Below are 21,539 nucleotides of genomic sequence, written 5' to 3'. Positions count from 1 at the left end.
ATTCATACCTTTGGCGAGCTGCTTGCCTTACTTTCACTTCACGGAAAAGACGCAATGCCTCCTCCAGCTGGAGCTTGTCCCTTATCTCTTCTTCCTCTTTCCAATCTGAAAGTCTCTCCTTCCCCTTTTTTTTTCTTTTTGTCACTCCAGACGGAAGCTCTTCGGTGTTCGGTTTCCACCCTTTCTCTTCCAGTTTTAATAGCTCTGCAATCTTCCAGCTCAGGGTTAAAAGTGTCAGCAGAAATTCCTCCGGACGCCTCCCTCGGCTCAGCGGGTGGCTGGCCTTCCATCAAATTTTTCCTGTCGGCCCCCTCGGTATTTTGGTTAAAATCCTGGTTGGTCGACATGCTTTGGAGATCCAACTTAATGTCAGGCTGCCTCTGATTATAACTAGGAAAGAATACACCTTGACTTCATTTGCAATAAAGAAAAGTACTTTTACTAATTACAATCTGGATAGCAGCAGTGCAAAGTTGGATCTGAGACAAAATATGGCTAACATATCATATCCCCCCATTTGTCCCTCCTCCTTCGGGGGGTCAGGCTGGTCTGGTCCAATGCCAGCTCCTTCTCGGCCCCCCGTGGCAATCTTCCTCCGCCGGTCTCTAGCTGTCAATCATCTTAGGAATGCAGTATCTGTTGGAAAAGCCCGCACTCTTAACACTCAGCCGTTAATCACCCCTCCCCCACTGTTATGTCAGCCGACACTCTTAATAGGCCCCTTTCCCTTACCCTGCATGGTGCAATGATACATCCCATTTCCTTAACTATTTTACATTACAGAAAGAAGCATTTTACATTCTATCTACTGAATATAAATTGTACAAAAATTATGCGAAGATTAGAGTGGAGGCTGACATTCGGCCCTCCTGCAACAAGGACGTCAGTCCTAGAAAGAAAAGAGAAAAGTTAGGGTTTGTTAGGATAGTTTATATAGAATTGTGCTATCTTTTCCGAAGCACGAACATCTTCTTTGTGTACCCATTCAGCATGGGACAAAGGGAAGTGCTTCCAAGCAATGAGATATTGAATTTTATTTCTATGTTTTCTTGAATCTAATATCTCTTTTATTTCAAAATGTTGTTCGCCCTCTATGAGAATTGGTATAGGAGGGGGTGTATGGTTCGCACGGAAAGTAGACGTGTGTTCTGGTTTCAGCAAGCTTACATGGAAAGCAGGTGTATTCTCTAAGTGTTTTTGGTAATTCTAGTTGTACAGTCACGGGGTTGATGATATTTACTATGGGAAAGGCATATTTGGTCCAAGTTTCTTAGATTTCTGAGTAGTTTGTAAATATTTGGTGGAGAGATAAACTTTATCTCCCACTTGGTATTTGTTCTCAGGGGATCTTTTTTTATCCGCTTGTTTTTTATGTGCACGGTGAGCGTCGTCGATCGCCTTGCGAGTCATCTTCCATGTGCTTTGTATTTGATCTATCCATTCTGACAAAGAGGAAACAGTGGTTTCTTCCTTTGGAAGTTCAGAGATAGGAACAAAATCTTGACCTGAAGCTATTTTAAAAGGAGTAAATCCGTGCTACTATGAATTGAGTTGTTGTAGGCTACTTCAGCAAAGGTAGTAGGTCTGCCCAATTGTCTTGTTGGTAGTTAATATAACAACGTAGATATTGTTCAAGTACAGAGTTGACGTTCACAACTTCCATTAGTCTGGGGATGATGGAGGAGCTTAATCCTAGGCGGAGCCAAAGTGCAAAATTCTTTCCAAAATTGAGAAGTGAATTGAACTCCTCGATCTGAGATAATGGCGTGACGAACTCACTGGACTCGTCAAATGTGTTGTACAAACAGCTTCGCTAGAGTCTTTGAGGAGGGTATTTTTGAACATGGAATAAAATGAACTTGTTTGGAGAAAAGGTCAGTGACCACCCATATCACAGTATTGCCTGAACTTTCAGGTAGTTCCACTATGAAATCCATGGATATTTCTTTCCATGGGGCTCCCGGCCTGGCTACTGTTTGAAGTAGGCCAGGAGGTTTACCTGGAGGCCTTTTAGATGATGCGCAAACAGGGCAACTTTCTATATGATTGAATGTCCTTTTTAAGACTTGGCCACCAAAATTGTCTTTTAAGAAGATGCAAGGTTTTTACAAATCCAAAATGTCCTGCCATTTTGGCATCATGGCATCGTTGTAGGATGGTTTCTCTGAGTGACAGAGGAACATATAGTTTCACTCCAATCCAAGCCAGTCCATCACGGAGCGTGCATTCATGGGAATGCGCCAAGTACCAGTCATCGGAGTTTAAAGCTTCTTTAAACAATTTGGTTAGTTCATCTGGGAGCGATGTTTCGGTTTTGGTGTGGCTTCGGTTATAGCGAGCTGCCAACTGCTGAACGGAAGTATTGGGGAACCACCTCGGAGCAAGTGCCGTTGTATTGGGGCAAACGTGAGAGAGCATCTGCTAAAAAATTTTCCTCCAGGAATGTAATGTAAGGTGAAATTAAAGTGGTTAAAATATTGAGCCCAACGTGCTTGTTTAGGCGAAAGTTTTCTAGGACTTTGGGCCTTCTAAATTTTTGTGATCAGTCCACACTTCAAAAGGATGATTTGATCCTTCCAAGAATTGTCTCCATGTGAAGAGCCCAATGAACTGCAAATGCTTCTGTTTCCCAAATAGCCCACCGTCTTTCAGTTTCAGACAATTTTCGAGAAGTGAAAGCACAAGGTTGTAGTTTACCATCAGCATTGTTTTGGAGTAAAACCGCTCCGACTGCTACATCACTGGCATCTGCTTGTATCACAAAAGGAACATCCATGTCGGGGTGTTTTAAAATAGGTTCAGCGGCAAACAGTCGTTTCAACTTTTCAAACGCTGCTTGGCATTCCATTGTCCATTTGAGAGGTAACGATGGTTTGGGTTTTGTATCTCCTTTAGTTTTCAAGAGGTTGGTTATTGGCAAAGCAATTTGAGCAAAGGAGGGGATGAATTGACGATAAAAATTCGCAAATCCTAAAAACTTTGCAGCTGTTTGCGTGTGCGTGGGGGGGGGCATTCCAAGACAGCTTTCACTTTCTCTGGATCCATTTCTAATCCATCCGCTGAAATGCGGTACCCTAAGTAGTTTATTTTTGTTTGATGGAAATCACATTTGGATAGCTTGCAATACAGTTCTGCAGATAATAATTTTTTGAGAACAGCTCTTACTAGTTTAATATGTTCTTCCATTGTTTCTGTGTAGATAAGTATGTCGTCAAGGTAGACAAGAACTCCTTTAAACAAATGCTGATGGAGTATTTCATTTATCAGTTGCATGAAAACTGCGGGCGCCCCCTGCAGTCCAAAGGGCAGTACTCGAAACTGGAAACATCCTAGCGGACAGTTGAAAGCGGTTTTCCATTCATCCCCCTCCTTTATACGAACTCTGTAGTAAGCCTCTCGTAGGTCCAATTTGGTGAAAAACTTTCCTTTCGCTAGATGTGCTAACATATCTTTCATGAGCGGCATGGGATATACGTTTTCGGCGCACACCACGTTAAGGTTTTTTTTTTTTTATTCAAAAAGTTTTACAAAAATTTTTTTCCCCTTCCCCTCCTCTCCCCTCCCTTCACAACCCCCCACCCCACCCCCCGACTTCCCGGAACGGGCACAAGGTATAGTTAAAAATAAAACAAACATTTTCATCCCAACTTAATTATACCCCTACAATCATCAATTCCTAACTTCCCCCAAAAAACAATCAAAAATAATACATCATAATCATTCAAAAACAGTCTGATAACTCTTAGTTTGATATCTACGTTGAATATAGTCAATCCATTTTTTCCATTCCTTTAAGTATCTTTCTTGCGTATTGTCTTTCAAAAAGGCTGATATCTTCGCCATCTCAGCCAAATTGGCAACCTTCAATATCCATTCTTCTATTGTAGGTACTTCTTTTTTCTTCCAGTATTGTCCTATTAGTAATCTTGCTGCTGTTATTAGGTTTAAAATCAATTTAGTCTCAATTACTGTACAATCCGTAATAATTCCCAACAAGAAAAATTGCGGCAGGAACTTTATCTTCTTTTTCAAAACATTTTGTAAAATCCACCAAATTTTTATCCAAAAGGCCTTTATGTTCTTACAAGTCCACCAAATGTGAAAATATGTAGCGTCATCACAATTACATCTCCAACATTTTGCTTGCATATCTGGATACATACACGATAATTTTTTAGGATCTAGATGCTAAATGTTTTTATAAAACATTTTATAAAAATTTTCCCTCAGATTCTGTGCCTGCGTGAATTTAACATTTCTAACCCAAATTTTTTCCCAAATTTCCAATAATATTGGCTCCTGAAAATTTTGTGCCCACTTTATCATACAGTCCTTTACCAAGTCCCTTTCAGAATCTATTTCAAGTAACACATTATACAATCTCTTTATATGCTCCTGAGACTGATTTCTAATTTGCTTTACCAAATTTCCCTCGTTCTGCTCTATACCAATTTTCTGATCTTCCTTCCATCTAGCACGTAGTTGCTCATATTGAAACCAAGTATAATTTTTCCCTTCCTCTCTTAATACTTGCAGAGATTTTAACTGCAAATTACCTCTTTCAGTATACAAAAGATCTTTATATGTAATCATTTCCTGATTCTGTTCTATATTTATATTTTCTATTGTATGTCTAGGTCTTGCCCATATAGGAACCTTATAATTTAGTTTATAAGAGTATTTTTCCAAACACATGAAGGGCATTTCTTAGCACATGATTTTTAAAGGCCACCACGTTAAGGTTTCTATAGTCAACTATCAGACGAAAAGAGCCATCTTTCTTTTCTCGGAACATCACTGGTGCAGCCACACGAGGCCTAGCCGGTTGGATAAACCCCCGCTCTAAATTTTTGTCTATGAATTTACATAGCTCCTTCAATTCCTTTTGGGTCATGGGGTAAGCTTTTGGTTTTGGAAGCTTTACCCCCGGAAGGATGTCTATGGCACAGTCAATAGGCCTATGGGGAGGTAGAACGTCTGATGCTTTCTCACTAAAGACTTCTCGCAAGTCCCAGTATTCCTTAGGTATTCTCTCCTCTCCTTCTATCCGCTCGATCATTGCCTCCATCGTATCTTGGAACATGGCCACGGTAGGTCCCTCCTTGGTTTCTCTTTTCTCCCCCTTTAGTGTCCTAGAGCGGAAACGTAAGACTCCCGTCCTCCAGTTAATATGGGGGTTCCACTTCCGTAGCCATGACAACCCTAGCAACAGGGATTGGTCCATCCCTGGGGCTACTATGAAGTTTAGGATCTCGATGGTCTCCTATTATCATTTCTATGGGTTCTGTTATGAAATGGGCGGGTCCTCCCCCTGCCACAGAGCCATCCAACTGGGCAAACGCTATGGGCCTACTTAGGGTTCTCAGTTTTAGTTCCATTTTCTTTACTAGTTCGGGACTGATCATGCATCTAGCACATTCAGAATCTAGTAGTGCTAACATTTCCTTATTACCCGAAGAGGTACATGCAGTTTGACTGGAATGTCCAAGGGACCCGTGTCCAACTCACCAGAAGGTCTTCATCGGACTCTGGCGTGGTTTTGCTGTCATCAGTTTCAGTCGACGCAATTCTCCTGATGGGCGTGCCCTTCTTGGCGACGCCTCTCCCACTTTGCCGGCTTCGTGCCTTAGCAGTTGGTTTCACTGGTTCCTTTTCACCACCAGAGGTCGCCCTTGGCACCAGCTCCACCCGACAGTCGGCTGCTCAGTGGCCTTCTTTCCCACATCTGTAGCACGCAGTTGAACGTTGTCTCCCTCCCACCTGGAGGATTGAATAGGGGATTCATACCTTTGGCGAGCTGCTTGCCTTACTTTCACTTCACGGAAAAGACGCAATGCCTCCTCCAGCTGGAGCTTGTCCCTTATCTCTTCTTCCTCTTTCCAATCTGAAAGTCTCCTTCCCTTTTTTTCTTTTTGTCACTCCAGACGGAAGCTCTTCGGTGTTCGGTTTCCACCCTTTCTCTTCCAGTTTTAATAGCTCTGCAATCTTCCAGCTCAGGGTTAAAAGTGTCAGCAGAAATTCCTCCGGACGCCTCCCTCGGCTCAGCGGGTGGCTGGCCTTCCATCAAATTTTTCCTGTCGGCCCCCTCGGTATTTTGGTTAAAATCCTGGTTGGTCGACATGCTTTGGAGATCCAACTTAATGTCAGGCTGCCTCTGATTATAACTAGGAAAGAATACACCTTGACTTCATTTGCAATAAAGAAAAGTACTTTTACTAATTACAATCTGGATAGCAGCAGTGCAAAGTTGGATCTGAGACAAAATATGGCTAACATATCATATCCCCCCATTTGTCCCTCCTCCTTCGGGGGGTCAGGCTGGTCTGGTCCAATGCCAGCTCCTTCTCGGCCCCCCGTGGCAATCTTCCTCCGCCGGTCTCTAGCTGTCAATCATCTTAGGAATGCAGTATCTGTTGGAAAAGCCCGCACTCTTAACACTCAGCCGTTAATCACCCCTCCCCCACTGTTATGTCAGCCGACACTCTTAATAGGCCCCTTTCCCTTACCCTGCATGGTGCAATGATACATCCCATTTCCTTAACTATTTTACATTTCAGAAAGAAGCATTTTACATTCTATCTACTGAATATAAATTGTACAAAAATTATGCGAAGATTAGAGTGGAGGCTGACATTCGGCCCTCCTGCAACAAGGACGTCAGTCGTAGAAAGAAAAGAGAAAAGTTAGGGTTTGTTAGGATATTTTATATAGAATTGTGCTATCTTTTCCGAAGCACGAACATCTTCTTTGTGTACCCATTCAGCATGGGACAAAGGGAAGTGCTTCCAAGCAATGAGATATTGAATTTTATTTCTATGTTTTCTTGAATCTAATATCTCTTTTATTTCAAAATGTTGTTCGCCCTCTATGAGAATTGGTATAGGAGGGGGTGTATGGTTCGCACGGAAAGTAGACGTGTGTTCTGGTTTCAGCAAGCTTACATGGAAAACGGGGTGAATTTTCCTAAATGTTTTTGGTAATTCTAGCTGTACAGTCACGGGGTTGATGATATTTACTATGGGAAAAGGCCGCACATATTTAGGTCCCAGTTTCTTAGATTTCTGAGTAGTTTGTAAATATTTGGTGGAGAGATAAACTTTATCTCCCACTTGGTATTTGTTCTCAGGGGATCTTTTTTTATCCGCTTGTTTTTTATGTGCACAGTGAGCGTCGTCGATCGCCTTGCGAGTCATCTTCCATGTGCTTTGTATTTGATCTATCCATTCTGACAAAGAGGAAACAGTGGTTTCTTCCTTTGGAAGTTCAGAGATAGGAACAAAATCTTGACCTGAAGCTATTTTAAAAGGAGTAAATCCCGTGCTACTATGAATTGAGTTGTTGTAGGCTACTTCAGCAAAAGGTAGTAGGTCTGCCCAATTGTCTTGTTGGTAGTTAATATAACAACGTAGATATTGTTCAAGTACAGAGTTCGAACGTTCACAACTTCCATTAGTCTGGGGATGATGGGAGGAGCTTAATCCTTGGGCGGAGCCAAGCAGTCGCAAAAATTCTTTCCAAAATTGAGAAGTGAATTGAACTCCTCGATCTGAGATAATGCGTTCAGGAACTCAGTGGAGTCTATAAATGTGTTGTACAAACAGCTTCGCTAGAGTCTTTGAGGAGGGTATTTTTGAACATGGAATAAAATGAACTTGTTTGGAGAAAAGGTCAGTGACCACCCATATCACAGTATTGCCTGAACTTTCAGGTAGTTCCACTATGAAATCCATGGATATTTCTTTCCATGGGGCTCCCGGCCTGGCTACTGTTTGAAGTAGGCCAGGAGGTTTACCTGGAGGCCTTTTAGATGATGCGCAAACAGGGCAACTTTCTATATATGATTGAATGTCCTTTTTAAGACTTGGCCACCAAAATTGTCTTTTAAGAAGATGCAAGGTTTTTACAAATCCAAAATGTCCTGCCATTTTGGCATCATGGCATCGTTGTAGGATGGTTTCTCTGAGTGACAGAGGAACATATAGTTTCACTCCAATCCAAGCCAGTCCATCACGGAGCGTGCATTCATGGGAATGCGCCAAGTACCAGTCATCGGAGTTTAAAGCTTCTTTAAACAATTTGGTTAGTTCATCTGGGAGCGATGTTTCGGTTTTGGTGTGGCTTCGAGTTATAGCCGGAGCTGCCAACTGCTGAACGGGAAGTATTGGGCGAACCACCTCGGAGCAAGTGCCGTTGTATTGGGGCAAACGTGAGAGAGCATCTGCTAAAAAAAATTTTCCTCCAGGAATGTAATGTAAGGTGAAATTAAAGTGGTTAAAATATTGAGCCCAACGTGCTTGTTTAGGCGAAAGTTTTCTAGGACTTTTTGGGCCTTCTAAATTTTTGTGATCAGTCCACACTTCAAAAGGATGATTCGATCCTTCCAAGAATTGTCTCCATGTGCGAAGAGCCCAATGAACTGCAAATGCTTCTGTTTCCCAAATAGCCCACCGTCTTTCAGTTTCAGACAATTTTCGAGAAGTGAAAGCACAAGGTTGTAGTTTACCATCAGCATTGTTTTGGAGTAAAACCGCTCCGACTGCTACATCACTGGCATCTGCTTGTATCACAAAAGGAACATCCATGTCGGGGTGTTTTAAAATAGGTTCAGCGGCAAACAGTCGTTTCAACTTTTCAAATGCTGCTTGGAATTCCATTGTCCATTTGAGAGGTAACGATGGTTTGGGTTTTGTATCTCCTTTAGTTTTCAAGAGGTTGGTTATTGGCAAAGCAATTTGAGCAAAGGAGGGGATGAATTGACGATAAAAATTCGCAAATCCTAAAAACTTTGCAGCTGTTTGCGTGTGCGTGGGGGGGGGGCATTCCAAGACAGCTTTCACTTTCTCTGGATCCATTTCTAATCCATCCGCTGAAATGCGGTACCCTAAGTAGTTTATTTTTGTTTGATGGAAATCACATTTGGATAGCTTGCAATACAGTTCTGCAGATAATAATTTTTTGAGAACAGCTCTTACTAGTTTAATATGTTCTTCCATTGTTTCTGTGTAGATAAGTATGTCGTCAAGGTAGACAAGAACTCCTTTAAACAAATGCTGATGGAGTATTTCATTTATCAGTTGCATGAAAACTGCGGGCGCCCCCTGCAGTCCAAAGGGCAGTACTCGAAACTGGAAACATCCTAGCGGACAGTTGAAAGCGGTTTTCCATTCATCCCCCTCCTTTATACGAACTCTGTAGTAAGCCTCTCGTAGGTCCAATTTGGTGAAAAACTTTCCTTTCGCTAGATGTGCTAACATATCTTTCATGAGCGGCATGGGATATACGTTTTCGGCGCACACCACGTTAAGGTTTTTTTTTTTTTTATTCAAAAAGTTTTACAAAAATTTTTTTTCCCCTTTCCCCCCCTCCTCTCCCCTCCCTTCACAACCCCCCTCCCCCCCCGACTTCCCGGAACGGGCACAAGGTATAGTTAAAAATAAAACAAACATATGCTAAAAAATTTTCATCCCAACTTAATTATACCCCTACAATCATCAATTCCTAACTTCCCCCAAAAAACAATCAAAAATAATACATCATAATCATTCAAAAACAGTCTGATAACTCTTAGTTTGATATCTACGTTGAATATAGTCAATCCATTTTTTCCATTCCTTTAAGTATCTTTCTTGCGTATTGTCTTTCAAAAAGGCTGATATCTTCGCCATCTCAGCCAAATTGGCAACCTTCAATATCCATTCTTCTATTGTAGGTACTTCTTTTTTCTTCCAGTATTGTCCTATTAGTAATCTTGCTGCTGTTATTAGGTTTAAAATCAATTTAGTCTCAATTACTGTACAATCCGTAATAATTCCCAACAAGAAAAATTGCGGCAGGAACTTTATCTTCTTTTTCAAAACATTTTGTAAAATCCACCAAATTTTTATCCAAAAGGCCTTTATGTTCTTACAAGTCCACCAAATGTGAAAATATGTAGCGTCATCACAATTACATCTCCAACATTTTGCTTGCATATCTGGATACATACACGATAATTTTTTAGGATCTAGATGCCATCTATAAAACATTTTATAAAAATTTTCCCTCAGATTCTGTGCCTGCATGAATTTAACATTTCTAACCCAAATTTTTTCCCAAGTTTCCAATAATATTGGCTCCTGAAAATTTTGTGCCCACTTTATCATACAGTCCTTTACCAAGTCCCTTTCAGAATCTATTTCAAGTAACACATTATACAATCTCTTTATATGCTCCTGAGACTGATTTCTAATTTGCTTTACCAAATTTCCCTCGTTCTACTCTATACCAATTTTCTGATCTTCCTTCCATCTAGCACGTAGTTGCTCATATTGAAACCAAGTATAATTTTTCCCTTCCTCTCTTAATACTTGCAGAGATTTTAACTGCAAATTACCTCTTTCAGTATACAAAAGATCTTTATATGTAATCATTTCCTGATTCTGTTCTATATTTATATTTTCTATTGTATGTCTAGGACTTGCCCATATAGGAACCTTATAATTTAGTTTATAAGAGTATTTTTTCCAAACACGCAGAAGGGCATTTCTTAGCACATGATTTTTAAAGGCCACCACGTTAAGGTTTCTATAGTCAACTATCAGACGAAAAGAGCCATCTTTCTTTTCTCGGAACATCACTGGTGCAGCCACACGAGGCCTAGCCGGTTGGATAAACCCCCGCTCTAAGTTTTTGTCTATGAATTTACATAGCTCCTTCAATTCCTTTTGGGTCATGGGGTAAGCTTTTGGTTTTGGAAGCTTTACCCCCGGAAGGATGTCTATGGCACAGTCAATAGGCCTATGGGGAGGTAGAACGTCTGATGCTTTCTCACTAAAGACTTCTCGCAAGTCCCAGTATTCCTTAGGTATTCTCTCCTCTCCTTCTATCCGCTCGATCATTGCCTCCATCGTATCTTGGAACATGGCCACGGTAGGTCCCTCCTTGGTTTCTCTTTTCTCCCCCTTTAGTGTCCTAGAGCGGAAACGTAAGACTCCCGTCCTCCAGTTAATATGGGGGTTCCACTTCCGTAGCCATGACAACCCTAGCAACAGGGATTGGTCCATCCCTGGGGCTACTATGAAGTTTAGGATCTCGCGATGGTCTCCTATTATCATTTCTATGGGTTCTGTTATGAAATGGGCGGGTCCTCCCCCTGCCACAGAGCCATCCAACTGGGCAAACGCTATGGGCCTACTTAGGGTTCTCAGTTTTAGTTCCATTTTCTTTACTAGTTCGGGACTGATCATGCATCTAGCACATCCAGAATCTAGTAGTGCTAACATTTCCCCCTTATTACCCGAAGAGGGTACATGCAGTTTGACTGGAATGTCCAAGGGACCCCGTGTCCAACTCACCAGAAGGTCTTCATCGGACTCTGACGTGGTTTTGCTGTCATCAGTTTCAGTCGACGCTTCGCAATTCTCCCTGATGGGCGTGCCCTTCTTGGCGACGCCCTCTCCCACTTTTGCCGGCTTTCGTGCCTTAGCAGTTGGTTTCACTGGTTCCTTTTCACCACCAGAGGTCGTCCTTGGCACCAGCTCCACCCGACAGTCGGCTGCTCAGTGGCCTTCTTTCCCACATCTGTAGCACGCAGTTGAACGTTGTCTCCCTCCCACCTGGAGGATTGAATAGGGGATTCATACCTTTGGCGAGCTGCTTGCCTTACTTTCACTTCACGGAAAAGACGCAATGCCTCCTCCAGCTGGAGCTTGTCCCTTATCTCTTCTTCCTCTTTCCAATCTGAAAGTCTCTCCTTCCCCTTTTTTTTTCTTTTTGTCACTCCAGACGGAAGCTCTTCGGTGTTCGGTTTCCACCCTTTCTCTTCCAGTTTTAATAGCTCTGCAATCTTCCAGCTCAGGGTTAAAAGTGTCAGCAGAAATTCCTCCGGACGCCTCCCTCGGCTCAGCGGGTGGCTGGCCTTCCATCAAATTTTTCCTGTCGGCCCCCTCGGTATTTTGGTTAAAATCCTGGTTGGTCGACATGCTTTGGAGATCCAACTTAATGTCAGGCTGCCTCTGATTATAACTAGGAAAGAATACACCTTGACTTCATTTGCAATAAAGAAAAGTACTTTTACTAATTACAATCTGGATAGCAGCAGTGCAAAGTTGGATCTGAGACAAAATATGGCTAACATATCATATCCCCCCATTTGTCCCTCCTCCTTCGGGGGGTCAGGCTGGTCTGGTCCAATGCCAGCTCCTTCTCGGCCCCCCGTGGCAATCTTCCTCCGCCGGTCTCTAGCTGTCAATCATTTTAGGAATGCAGTATCTGTTGGAAAAGCCCGCACTCTTAACACTCAGCCGTTAATCACCTCTCCCCCACTGTTATGTCAGCCGACACTCTTAATAGGCCCCTTTCCCTTACCCTGTATGGTGCAATGATACATCCCATTTCCTTAACTATTTTACATTACAGAAAGAAGCATTTTACATTCTATCTACTGAATATAAATTGTACAAAAATTATGCGAAGATTGGAGTGGAGGCTGACAGTGGCTCCATGGCTCAGCACTTATCCAGGCCTGCCCCTCCCTTCCTTTTGCTGATGTCGCCTCTCAGATCTCCAGAAGCGAGGATCCTCTCACTTTAGATTGTCTTCTGCTGTTTTAGAAAGGGAGGGGTCAGAAGGAGTAGGTCCGGGTAATTCCAATCCCTGACTGACTTCCTCTGATGGCTGCGTGTGAGTGAGGTTTGTTTGTTCATTCCTGACATCTCTTGCAGGCATGGGGCCAGGGCTGGGGGCTGGAGGCATGCCAGGCCGTTCCTCTTCATTATCAGACTCTGAATCTGATAGCAGGCCTGACAGGAGGAGAAAGGGGCCCGACTGAGGAGAGGACGAGGCACAACACTTCCTGACATACCTTGTAAAATCCATTCTGTAGGTGTCCGTAAAGATTTTGCATTGCAATCCCTTATTTATTTTATTTGTTTATTTTATTTATTAAATTTTTATACCGCCCTTCTCCCAAGGGACTCAGGGCGGTGTACAGCCAAAAGATAAAAACATAAAAAATATACAATTAAAACAACAATTTAAAACCGAGCATATTAGAAAAATGGCCAATTAAAAGATTTAAAATTTAAAATTACAGACCCTAAAACGATAAAACCCCAGTTAAAAGATTTAAAAGTATTTAAAAATATTAAAAATATTAAGTCAGTCCCGCTTGAATAAATAAATGCGTTTTCAGCTCACGGCGAAAGGTCCGAAGATCCGGCAATTGACGCAATCCAGGGGGAAGTTCGTTCCAGAGCGTAGGAGCTCCCACAGAGAAGGCCCTACCCCTGGGGGCCACCAGCCGACATTGTTTGGCGGACGGCAGCCTGAGAAGACCCTCTCTGTGTGAGCGTACGGGTTGGTGGGAGGCATGAGGTAACAGCAGGTGGTACCGTAAGTACCCGGGCCCTAAGCCATGGAGCGCTTTGAAAGTGGTAACTAAAATCTTAAAGCACACCCAAAAGACCACAGGAAGCCAGTGGAGGCCGCGCAGGATCGGTGTTACATGGGAGCAACGAGTTGCTCCCACTATTACCTGCACAGCTGCGTTCTGGACTAACTGCAGCCTCCGGGTGCACTTCAAGGGCAGCCCCATGTAGAGAGCATTGCAATAATCCAAACGGGAAATGACAAGAGCGTGAATGACCGTGCATAAGGCATCCTGGTCAAGGAAGGGGCGCAACTGGTGAACCAAGCATACTTGGTGAAAAGCCCTCCTGCAGACGGCCGCCAAGTGATCGTCCAACGACAGCCGCCCATTCAGGAGGACGCCCAAGTTGCGCACCCTTTCCATTGGGGCCAATAACTCGCCCCCGACAGCCAGCTGCGGCTGCAGCTGGCTGTACCAGGCTGCCAGCATCCACAGCCACTCCATCTTGGAGGGATTGAGCTTGAGTCTGTTTCTCCCCATCCAGACCCGTACGGCCTCCAGACACCAGGACAGCACTTCGACAGCTTCGTTGGGGTGGTCCGGGGTGGAAAAGTACAGCTGCATATCATCAGCGTACAGATGGTAACTCACCCCGAAACCACTGATGACCTCACCCAAAAGCTTCATATAGATGTTGAACAGGAGAGGCGAGAGAATCGACCCCTGCGGCACCCCACAAGTGAGGCGCCTCGCGGTTGATCTCTGCCCCCCTGTCAACACCGTCTGCGACCGGTCGGAGAGATAGGAGGAGAACCACCGATAAATGGTGCCTCAACCAACGTATTGGTTCCGTCTCCCTGCGATGTTGAGTGGCGGTCAGAAAGTCCAGGCGAAGGAGAGAGTGATCTGATCATGACAAAGGTTCAGTGACTAAATCCCTCAAGTCCAGATCCTTCAACCACTGACCAGAGATGAAAATCAGGTCCAGTGTGCCTCCCCCAATGTGAGTAGGGCCATCAACTACTTGAGTCAGGTCCAAGGCCGTCATGGAAGCCATGAACTACCGAGCTGCTGTCGATGACATGCCGGTTGATGGCAAGTTAAAGTCCCCCATGACTATAAGTCTGGGGGTCTCCACTGCCACTCCAGCAAGCACCTCCAGGAGCCCTTGGTTAGGGCTCTAGACTTCCATTTCAAGCCCTCTCCTTCAAAGCTTAGGATATCTTTAATTTATTTCCTTCCATTTTCTGTTTCCATTAAATTTAGCCGCTAATTCCAGTTTTCTTTAATGCTTGTGCTTTCTTTTTAAAAAAAAAACCAAAACATTTATTACTCCGTGAGCTAATGTCAACTCACCCAACTTCAACATTCAGTTCTTTAAAAGTGCTTCTTCCTCCTGCCCGATTCTTGTGGCCATCTCCGACTTTGTGGCAGCTGATGTCGGCTGCCATTCCTCCCCGATGGGTCAGGGAAAAAAGACCAGGGCTACAGGGCGTTTGCTACCTCCCTGATTGCTCCGGCAGATCCCCCATTCTTTGCTGCCACTTATCAGCTTCAACTAAATACACGTCCTGTACCCCCCACCACAATGCTGTTGAATCACCTATAATCCTTGAGTCAATACCCTTTACAGAACAGAAATAACTCATTTCCAATTGATTCAATATAGCTGTTTTATTTGAAATTCACCCCATTTACATTAACATTTTCTTGTAATAAATTTCTGATACAGTTTGGCATATCAATCTCTTGACAGATATAGGGGTCTCCTCTTGTATCTTTGTCATTAACGCCAGTGGGTCCTTTGACTTCTCAATGATTTCTATACAGGCACATAAGTAGCCCTTGTGAAATATAATTTACTCATTTTGTCTGAAATATTAATGATTGTCCATACAATTTGAGGTTTAGATATTTGAAGACACATGCTTCTAACAATGCTTTATTCTATGATTACATCCGTCTGATCCTTGTTTTTCAGACAACCCATTAAGCAATGGTAGATAATTTTGACAACACAACTCTTGACAATTTACAAAAGTCCAGTATTCTGATGAGCAGCCAGTTCTGAAAGAAAAAATACAGTACATTTTATATTCAATTTTCAAATCATGAAACTTTTTTGGTTCTCCACATTCTGCATACCCTTACCATTTGTTGTTTAGCAGAACCAGCAATAACGTATCTTAAGCACCAAGCCTCGCTTACTCTCTATGTTAACCATTTTACATCTTTTACTAATGCGGCGGGGTCTCTTTGGTGGTTTGGGTCTCACATCTACATTGAATAAATCAGACTCTGACTCTGGCTTAGCATCCTTTTTATTATTTATGTCGCTAGGGTCCATTTTATTATTAAAGGCTGTCTACGTTTTAAGCAGATGAGCTGGCAGCTGCCTGCAAAGAACTTTTTATCAGCCTTTTGAAAAGCAGGTCACACATGGAACAGGCCTGAGCATGTCGTAGCCCCTTTGGTCACAAGTATCATCAGCGTGTGGGCGTAAGATGTACACATCTTACGCCCACACGCTTGGGACATGCCACAACAAGCCCTGAGCCTTATTGCCGTAAACAAGCATGCACATAAGTAGCAAATTTTATTTTTATTTTTACATATATACCTTGTATCCCATTCAGGGTACAAAAAGGTTTTTTGCGAAATAGTATTTTTTTATTTTTTTTTATTTTTTTTAGGCAAACATAAAAACATCTTCAATACAAATACAGTGTGTCAGTTGGTTGATTACAAATCTTCTGTGCAATTCCAACTTATACGTATCATTGATTTATCTAATTTTACATTTTATCAATCTGATATGTATCCAAATATTTTAATCACTTAATCATTTAATTAACTATAATAATTCATTCTCTCATTTCATATAAAATATTCTAAATTTAATATTTAATCTTATTACATCATTCATTCCATCATCTTAAATCAATATGTATTCAACAATTCTTTCAGTATAAAAACTTCTCCCAAATCTTTTTTAACATATTTTTTCTTCTACCATATCCCATACCTTTTAATATTGTTTATCTTCCTGTTCTCTAATTTCAAATGTCAATTTACTCATTTCTGCACATTTCATTATTTTCTTAATAATTTCATATTGCGATGGTAATTTCTCACTTTTCCAGTTCTTGGCAAACACAATCCTACCCGCTGTTACTACATTGACAATCAGATATCTCAATTCTCTATTATAAATTTTAGGTACGATCCCCAATAAAAAAAGTTCTGGTTTAAAGTCTATATGCTTTTTTATCATTTTTTCCAATCATGTGTGGATTCTAGTCCAGTATCTTTTAGATTCTGCACACGTCCACCATATATGGTACCATATATGGTAATATGAACCAGGTATCTGATGACATTTGCAACATTTTTCAGATTTCGGATGACATTTCCAACATTTTTCGGATTTATTCTTTTTTTTTTTGAAAAAGTTTTGCATAGAACAAATTTTTAAACCATCATTCCCCCTCCTTCCCCCCTCCCTCCTCCTTCTCTCCCCTCCCCCTGAGACTTCCCAGAACAAAATGCAGGGTATAACATTTTTCAATCATAAGCTAAAATACCATAAAAATCTACCTCATATACACGCTCTCCCAACACCCCCTTAACCCCTTTCCCATTTAAACATATACATTAATATATACCATTAGTAACATTATTCATAGCCTATTTGGTACTTTTTAGTCCAATACTTGTTTTGAACATAATCAATACACCTTCTCCACTCCAATACGTATTTTTCTTGTGAGTGTTCTTTCAAATACACAGAGATCTTTGCCTTTTCTGCTAAGTTTGATACTTTAAGTGTCCATTCTTCAATCGTAGGTAAATCTTCTCTCTTCCAGTATTGTGCAACCAAAAGTCTCGCTGCTGTTATTAAATTTAGAATCAACTTAGTCTCTATAACTGTATAGTCTGTAATTATACCCAATAAAAACAACTGTGGAGTAAACTTTATCTTCTTTTTCAGAATATTCTGCATAATCCACCATATTTTAATCCAAAATGCTTTAATTTTTTTACAAGTCCACCATATATGAAAATAAGTAGCATCTACACATTCACATCGCCAACATTTGGCTTGCATATTCAGGTGGTTATTAGCTTATTAGCATTATTAAACGTATTATGCCTGACATATTGTAAATTAGTTGCCACTTTAACACCATCATCATATTAAACTGTCCTTTTACGAACTTGCAGTAATTGCAAGCAGCTGTGTTAATAACAGACTGCTTAGTCTGTTGAGCCACCAGATTGGTAAGGTGATCTTACTAATCACATGTGATTTCTGCTTCTTTCTTATTAAATAGGCTAACCACCTTCCAGGTGGTTATTAGCTTATTAGCATTATTAAACGTATTATGCCTGACATATTGTAAATTAGTTGCCACTTTAACACCATCATCATATTAAACTGTCCTTTTAAGAACTTGCAGTAATTGCAAGCAGCTGTGTTAATAACAGACTGCTTAACCTGTTGAGCCACCAGATTGGTAAGGTGATCTTATCAATCACACGTGATTTCTGCTTCTTTCTTATTAAATAAGCTAATCACCTTCCAGGTGGTTATTAGCTTATTAGCACTATTAAACGTATTATGCTTGACATACTGTAAATTAGTTGCCACTTTAACTACCATCATCATATTAAACTGTTCTTTTAAGATATTTATTAATTCTTTTGTTTTCTTGTCTTCTGGATTCTTTATAAATAACTGTTCCTTCTTTCTAATTTCCTCCTCTAACTTCAATCTTTTTTTTTGCAACCGATTTCCGTATTTATTGTTCATTTGTATAAGTACACCTCTCATAAAAGCTTTGCTCGCATCCCAAACTATCTCAATAGATGTGCCTTTTTGCATATTCATAATAAAAAATTCTTTCATTTGTTTTTTACACTCTTCTATATTTTGTTCATATTTAAACAAATTTTCATTTAGTCTCCACGATTTTCTTCCCTTTCCCCATTCAAATTCAATCCAAACCGGATTGTGATCAGACAAAATTCTTGCACATATCTTGGTTCTCTTCACCTTAGGGAACAAATCATTGGTAATTAGTATAAAGTCAATCCTAGAAAAAGATTGATGTCTATCAGAGAAAAAAGTGAAATCCTTCTCTTCCATATTACGTTCACGCCAAACATCTCTTAATTCCAGGTTTTTCATCATATCAAAAAAAGCCTTTGGCAATTTTGCACGACTTGAAATATTCTGTAAACCTTTTTTATCTTTCCGGGTTTCAATACTCCATTCCAATCACCCATTAATATATATGATTTATAATCCTATTGTATTATTTTATTATGTAAGAATTTAAATTTTTGTTGTTGTTGATTAGGAGCATATACTCCAACTAAAAGTGTCTTTTCCCCTTCCAATAACAATTCAATTGCAATATATTTTCCTTGTTTATCTGTCTCAATTAGCTTCGCTATTAAATCCTTCTTTACATAAACAACAATACAGGGATGAAATCTAAAAATTTTCCCTACCGGTTCTGTGGGCGTGGCCTAATTGGTGGGTGTGGCTTGGTGACCGGGTGGGCGTGGCTTGGTGACACGATGACTAGTGGGCATGGCCAAGTCGACATCACTTCTTTGCCCTTTTTGGAGCTACAAAAAAAGATATACCAATTATTTCATGCAGTCAATACTTAAATAATAAGCGAGGTACACAAAACAGTAAGAGATACACAAATACTTACAGAAGAGCAATAAAAGTGCTGTCTTCAACAACGCTTCTTGCACCACAGATAGTAACGACCTGCAAGGAGATAAACCATGATAGACAAATTTAGCCATTTAATACATAAATAAGAATAACAGAGGTACACAAAATAGTAAAAAAATAAAAGAGATACTTAAATACATACATAGAACTGTTAGTCGTCTTTAGCTATGAGATGTTTCCACATAGCTATTTCAATGGCACTCTCCTCACTTTCACTTTTCTTGCACTTGATGCGCGGATCATTGGCTGAGCGATGGTGTTCTCTGAACCATTTTTTTACTGCGGGAATAGAGTCCCATTTTGGAAGAGGTAGTTCAGTAACGCTGATGGTCATGAGATTGGTTAGGTTGGAAACAGCAAGGCGACTTCTGCTCTCTGAGCATATCGAGTTCATTTTATAAAAAACCCCTTCTGCTTCTGCAGAACTCACTGCAATTGTTCTGACAATATCTTTTGCTTTTTTGATACTATCAGGAATTGCATACCTCTGAATCTTTCAAGACATTCTCCACAAAATCTCTGTAGTTATTGATGTCAATTTGGTAGTTGAAAATGTCACTAAATGTGCACAGTTGTTCTTCACCTGCTGCCCATGGAACGACTATTTCCTCAACATCCCAGTAATCTGGCACCAAAAACTGAAGAAACTGTAGTTTATTTGTGGTGTCTTGCAGTTGGTTCCCAGTTTTTAAATGCTCACAGTCTATCAGTCGTTTATGCAAATTTTTGATGATACTTTGTAAAAGTCTGTCTCGTTGAAGACCAACAAATCGATCATTTTCTATGAACTTTATATTCTTGAAGCTTTCTGAGGTAATTAGTTCTTCAACTTTCCTTTCGTATGGACCCTTTCCCTTTGTTAGCAGTTCAAATGCCTTAATTGCTCTTCTCACCAGTTTATCAGCTTTTATTATGTCCGTATTGCGCGCTTGCAGTGCAGTTGACAGAAGTGAAATTTTTCCCAAAATGTCTATCAACGCCAAATCATTTAAGAAATGTTTATTTTTCAGACGGGCAGCCATACCCGAGTATTTAGCATTCGCATGAAAATATTGATGTAGCACAGGATAGGCGCGCCACACAGCTATGGTTGCTCTTAAACTATAGGCAGCCCATCTTGGCCCAAAAACCCGACCAATCCTTATGATGTTAATATCAAATTCTTCTGCTATTTCATCGAGTTCTATCCAGCTTTTATTCGATTGCTGGAAAATGGAGCATATCTTATCAATGAAAATTTGAAAATGATTAACTTGCTTTATTTTCTTTATGGCATCATCTAAAACAAGTTGGAGGCGATAGTTCAAGCAGTGCCATATGATGATGTTTGGAAACTCTTTGGCTATTCTGGTGCTCACTCCAGATTTTCTCCCAAGCATAACACTAGCACCATCAGAGCAGAACGCTATTAGATTTTTTTGTAGATATTCCCGGGTAAATCCAACCTTATGTAAAGGTTCAAAAACTGCAGAACATATTGTCTCTGCATTTTGTTTCTTCAATTCAACCAGCTCGACAAAAATTGTTGGTGGGTCCTCTGAGTCCTCAACTTTCAGGAAAATGCTCAAAACTGGCTTGCAGGATACTGTTGAGGCTTCATCAATGATCAGACATACTTTCAGATTATGTGCAATGATGCTGGAAAACATTTGGGTTTTGATTTAATTTGCGATGCACTCAACTATTTTGACAACTGTTGGTCTTGAATGCAGACCTACTCCAAGATCTACTCCATTTTCTGTTTGTAGCTCTATCAATTCCTCGATGCTTGAAATTGGTCTGCATGCTTTTGCCAGGCTGTAAACAGTTTTGAACATTCTAGAAGAGGTGGCAAATTGAGTTTCAGAAATCTTGTCCATTGCTTTTGTTATGGCTTCCTGCTTAGCTTGTTTGACATTGTCTCTACAAATGGTGTGTGATTTCGATACGAAATGTTCTCTCATTTTCTTCCGTAGAGACGCCTGGTGCACTTCCTTGCTTTTCCCAGCTGGCTCTATCTTGAAAAGCTTCCACTCTTTGCTTACATGAATACCGCTCTCCATTGCGAAGCCATGTTTCATGCAGTATTTACACAAAACTTCTTGCCTGAAACTTCCAAGCTATCATATTTCTCTTGGAAGTAGTTGTACTGTTGCAAGGTCCAGCAGTCAGGAAGAATGATTCCGATTTCAGGTGCAGCGGGTGACTCTATACTTGTTTTGCTGTTTTGTCTAATTTCAGGTGGTGGTGCTTGTGGCACTAGGGATGGTTCTTGTTCCACTTCTGCTGGTTGTTCTTCACGTGTTGGTTTCTTAGCCAAGAAACTGGTTAAAGCCTGTTGCCTTTTCATCCTTCCTGTTAAAGGCAGCAGCTACTGCAAAAAAGAAAAAAAGGAGCACACAATGTAAAAACACAACACAAAACCACACCACAGACTCACCCACAACTAGGAAACAG

General features: G+C 41.0%; 2 protein-coding genes across 4 annotated transcripts in view; one reads left to right on the top strand and one right to left on the bottom strand.

The window, feature by feature from the left end:
* Window positions 1-21,539, top strand: part of UMAD1 (UBAP1-MVB12-associated (UMA) domain containing 1) — a 140,391-nt gene that overhangs the window by 84,614 nt on the left and 34,238 nt on the right. The window lies entirely within an intron of this gene.
* LOC131197748 (E3 SUMO-protein ligase KIAA1586-like) lies at window positions 13,306-20,784 on the bottom strand. Of its 2 annotated transcripts, none has more exons than XM_058182194.1 (2): window positions 18,866-20,784; window positions 13,306-15,415 (listed from the first exon to the last, which is right to left on the bottom strand). In XM_058182194.1, the coding sequence occupies exon 1, from the start codon at window positions 20,750-20,752 to the stop codon at window positions 19,574-19,576; it is 1,179 nt and encodes a 392-aa protein (XP_058038177.1). In that variant the 5' UTR covers window positions 20,753-20,784; the 3' UTR covers window positions 13,306-15,415; window positions 18,866-19,573. The 2 variants fall into 2 exon arrangements, with proteins under 2 accessions (XP_058038177.1, XP_058038178.1); XM_058182195.1 differs by having other exon boundaries at window positions 13,306-19,136; window positions 19,246-20,784.

The sequence above is a fragment of the Ahaetulla prasina genome, chromosome 4 (genome assembly GCF_028640845.1).
Source record: "Ahaetulla prasina isolate Xishuangbanna chromosome 4, ASM2864084v1, whole genome shotgun sequence".
Lineage (NCBI taxonomy): Eukaryota > Metazoa > Chordata > Lepidosauria > Squamata > Colubridae > Ahaetulla > Ahaetulla prasina.
This window is presented reverse-complemented; position numbering and strand designations above follow the sequence as displayed.

Bases quoted from the DNA above. Each gene is read 5' to 3' on its own strand.
- LOC131197748 (XM_058182194.1), bottom strand. From the start codon at position 20,752: ATGTTTTCCAGCATCATTGCACATAATCTGAAAGTATGTCTGATCATT.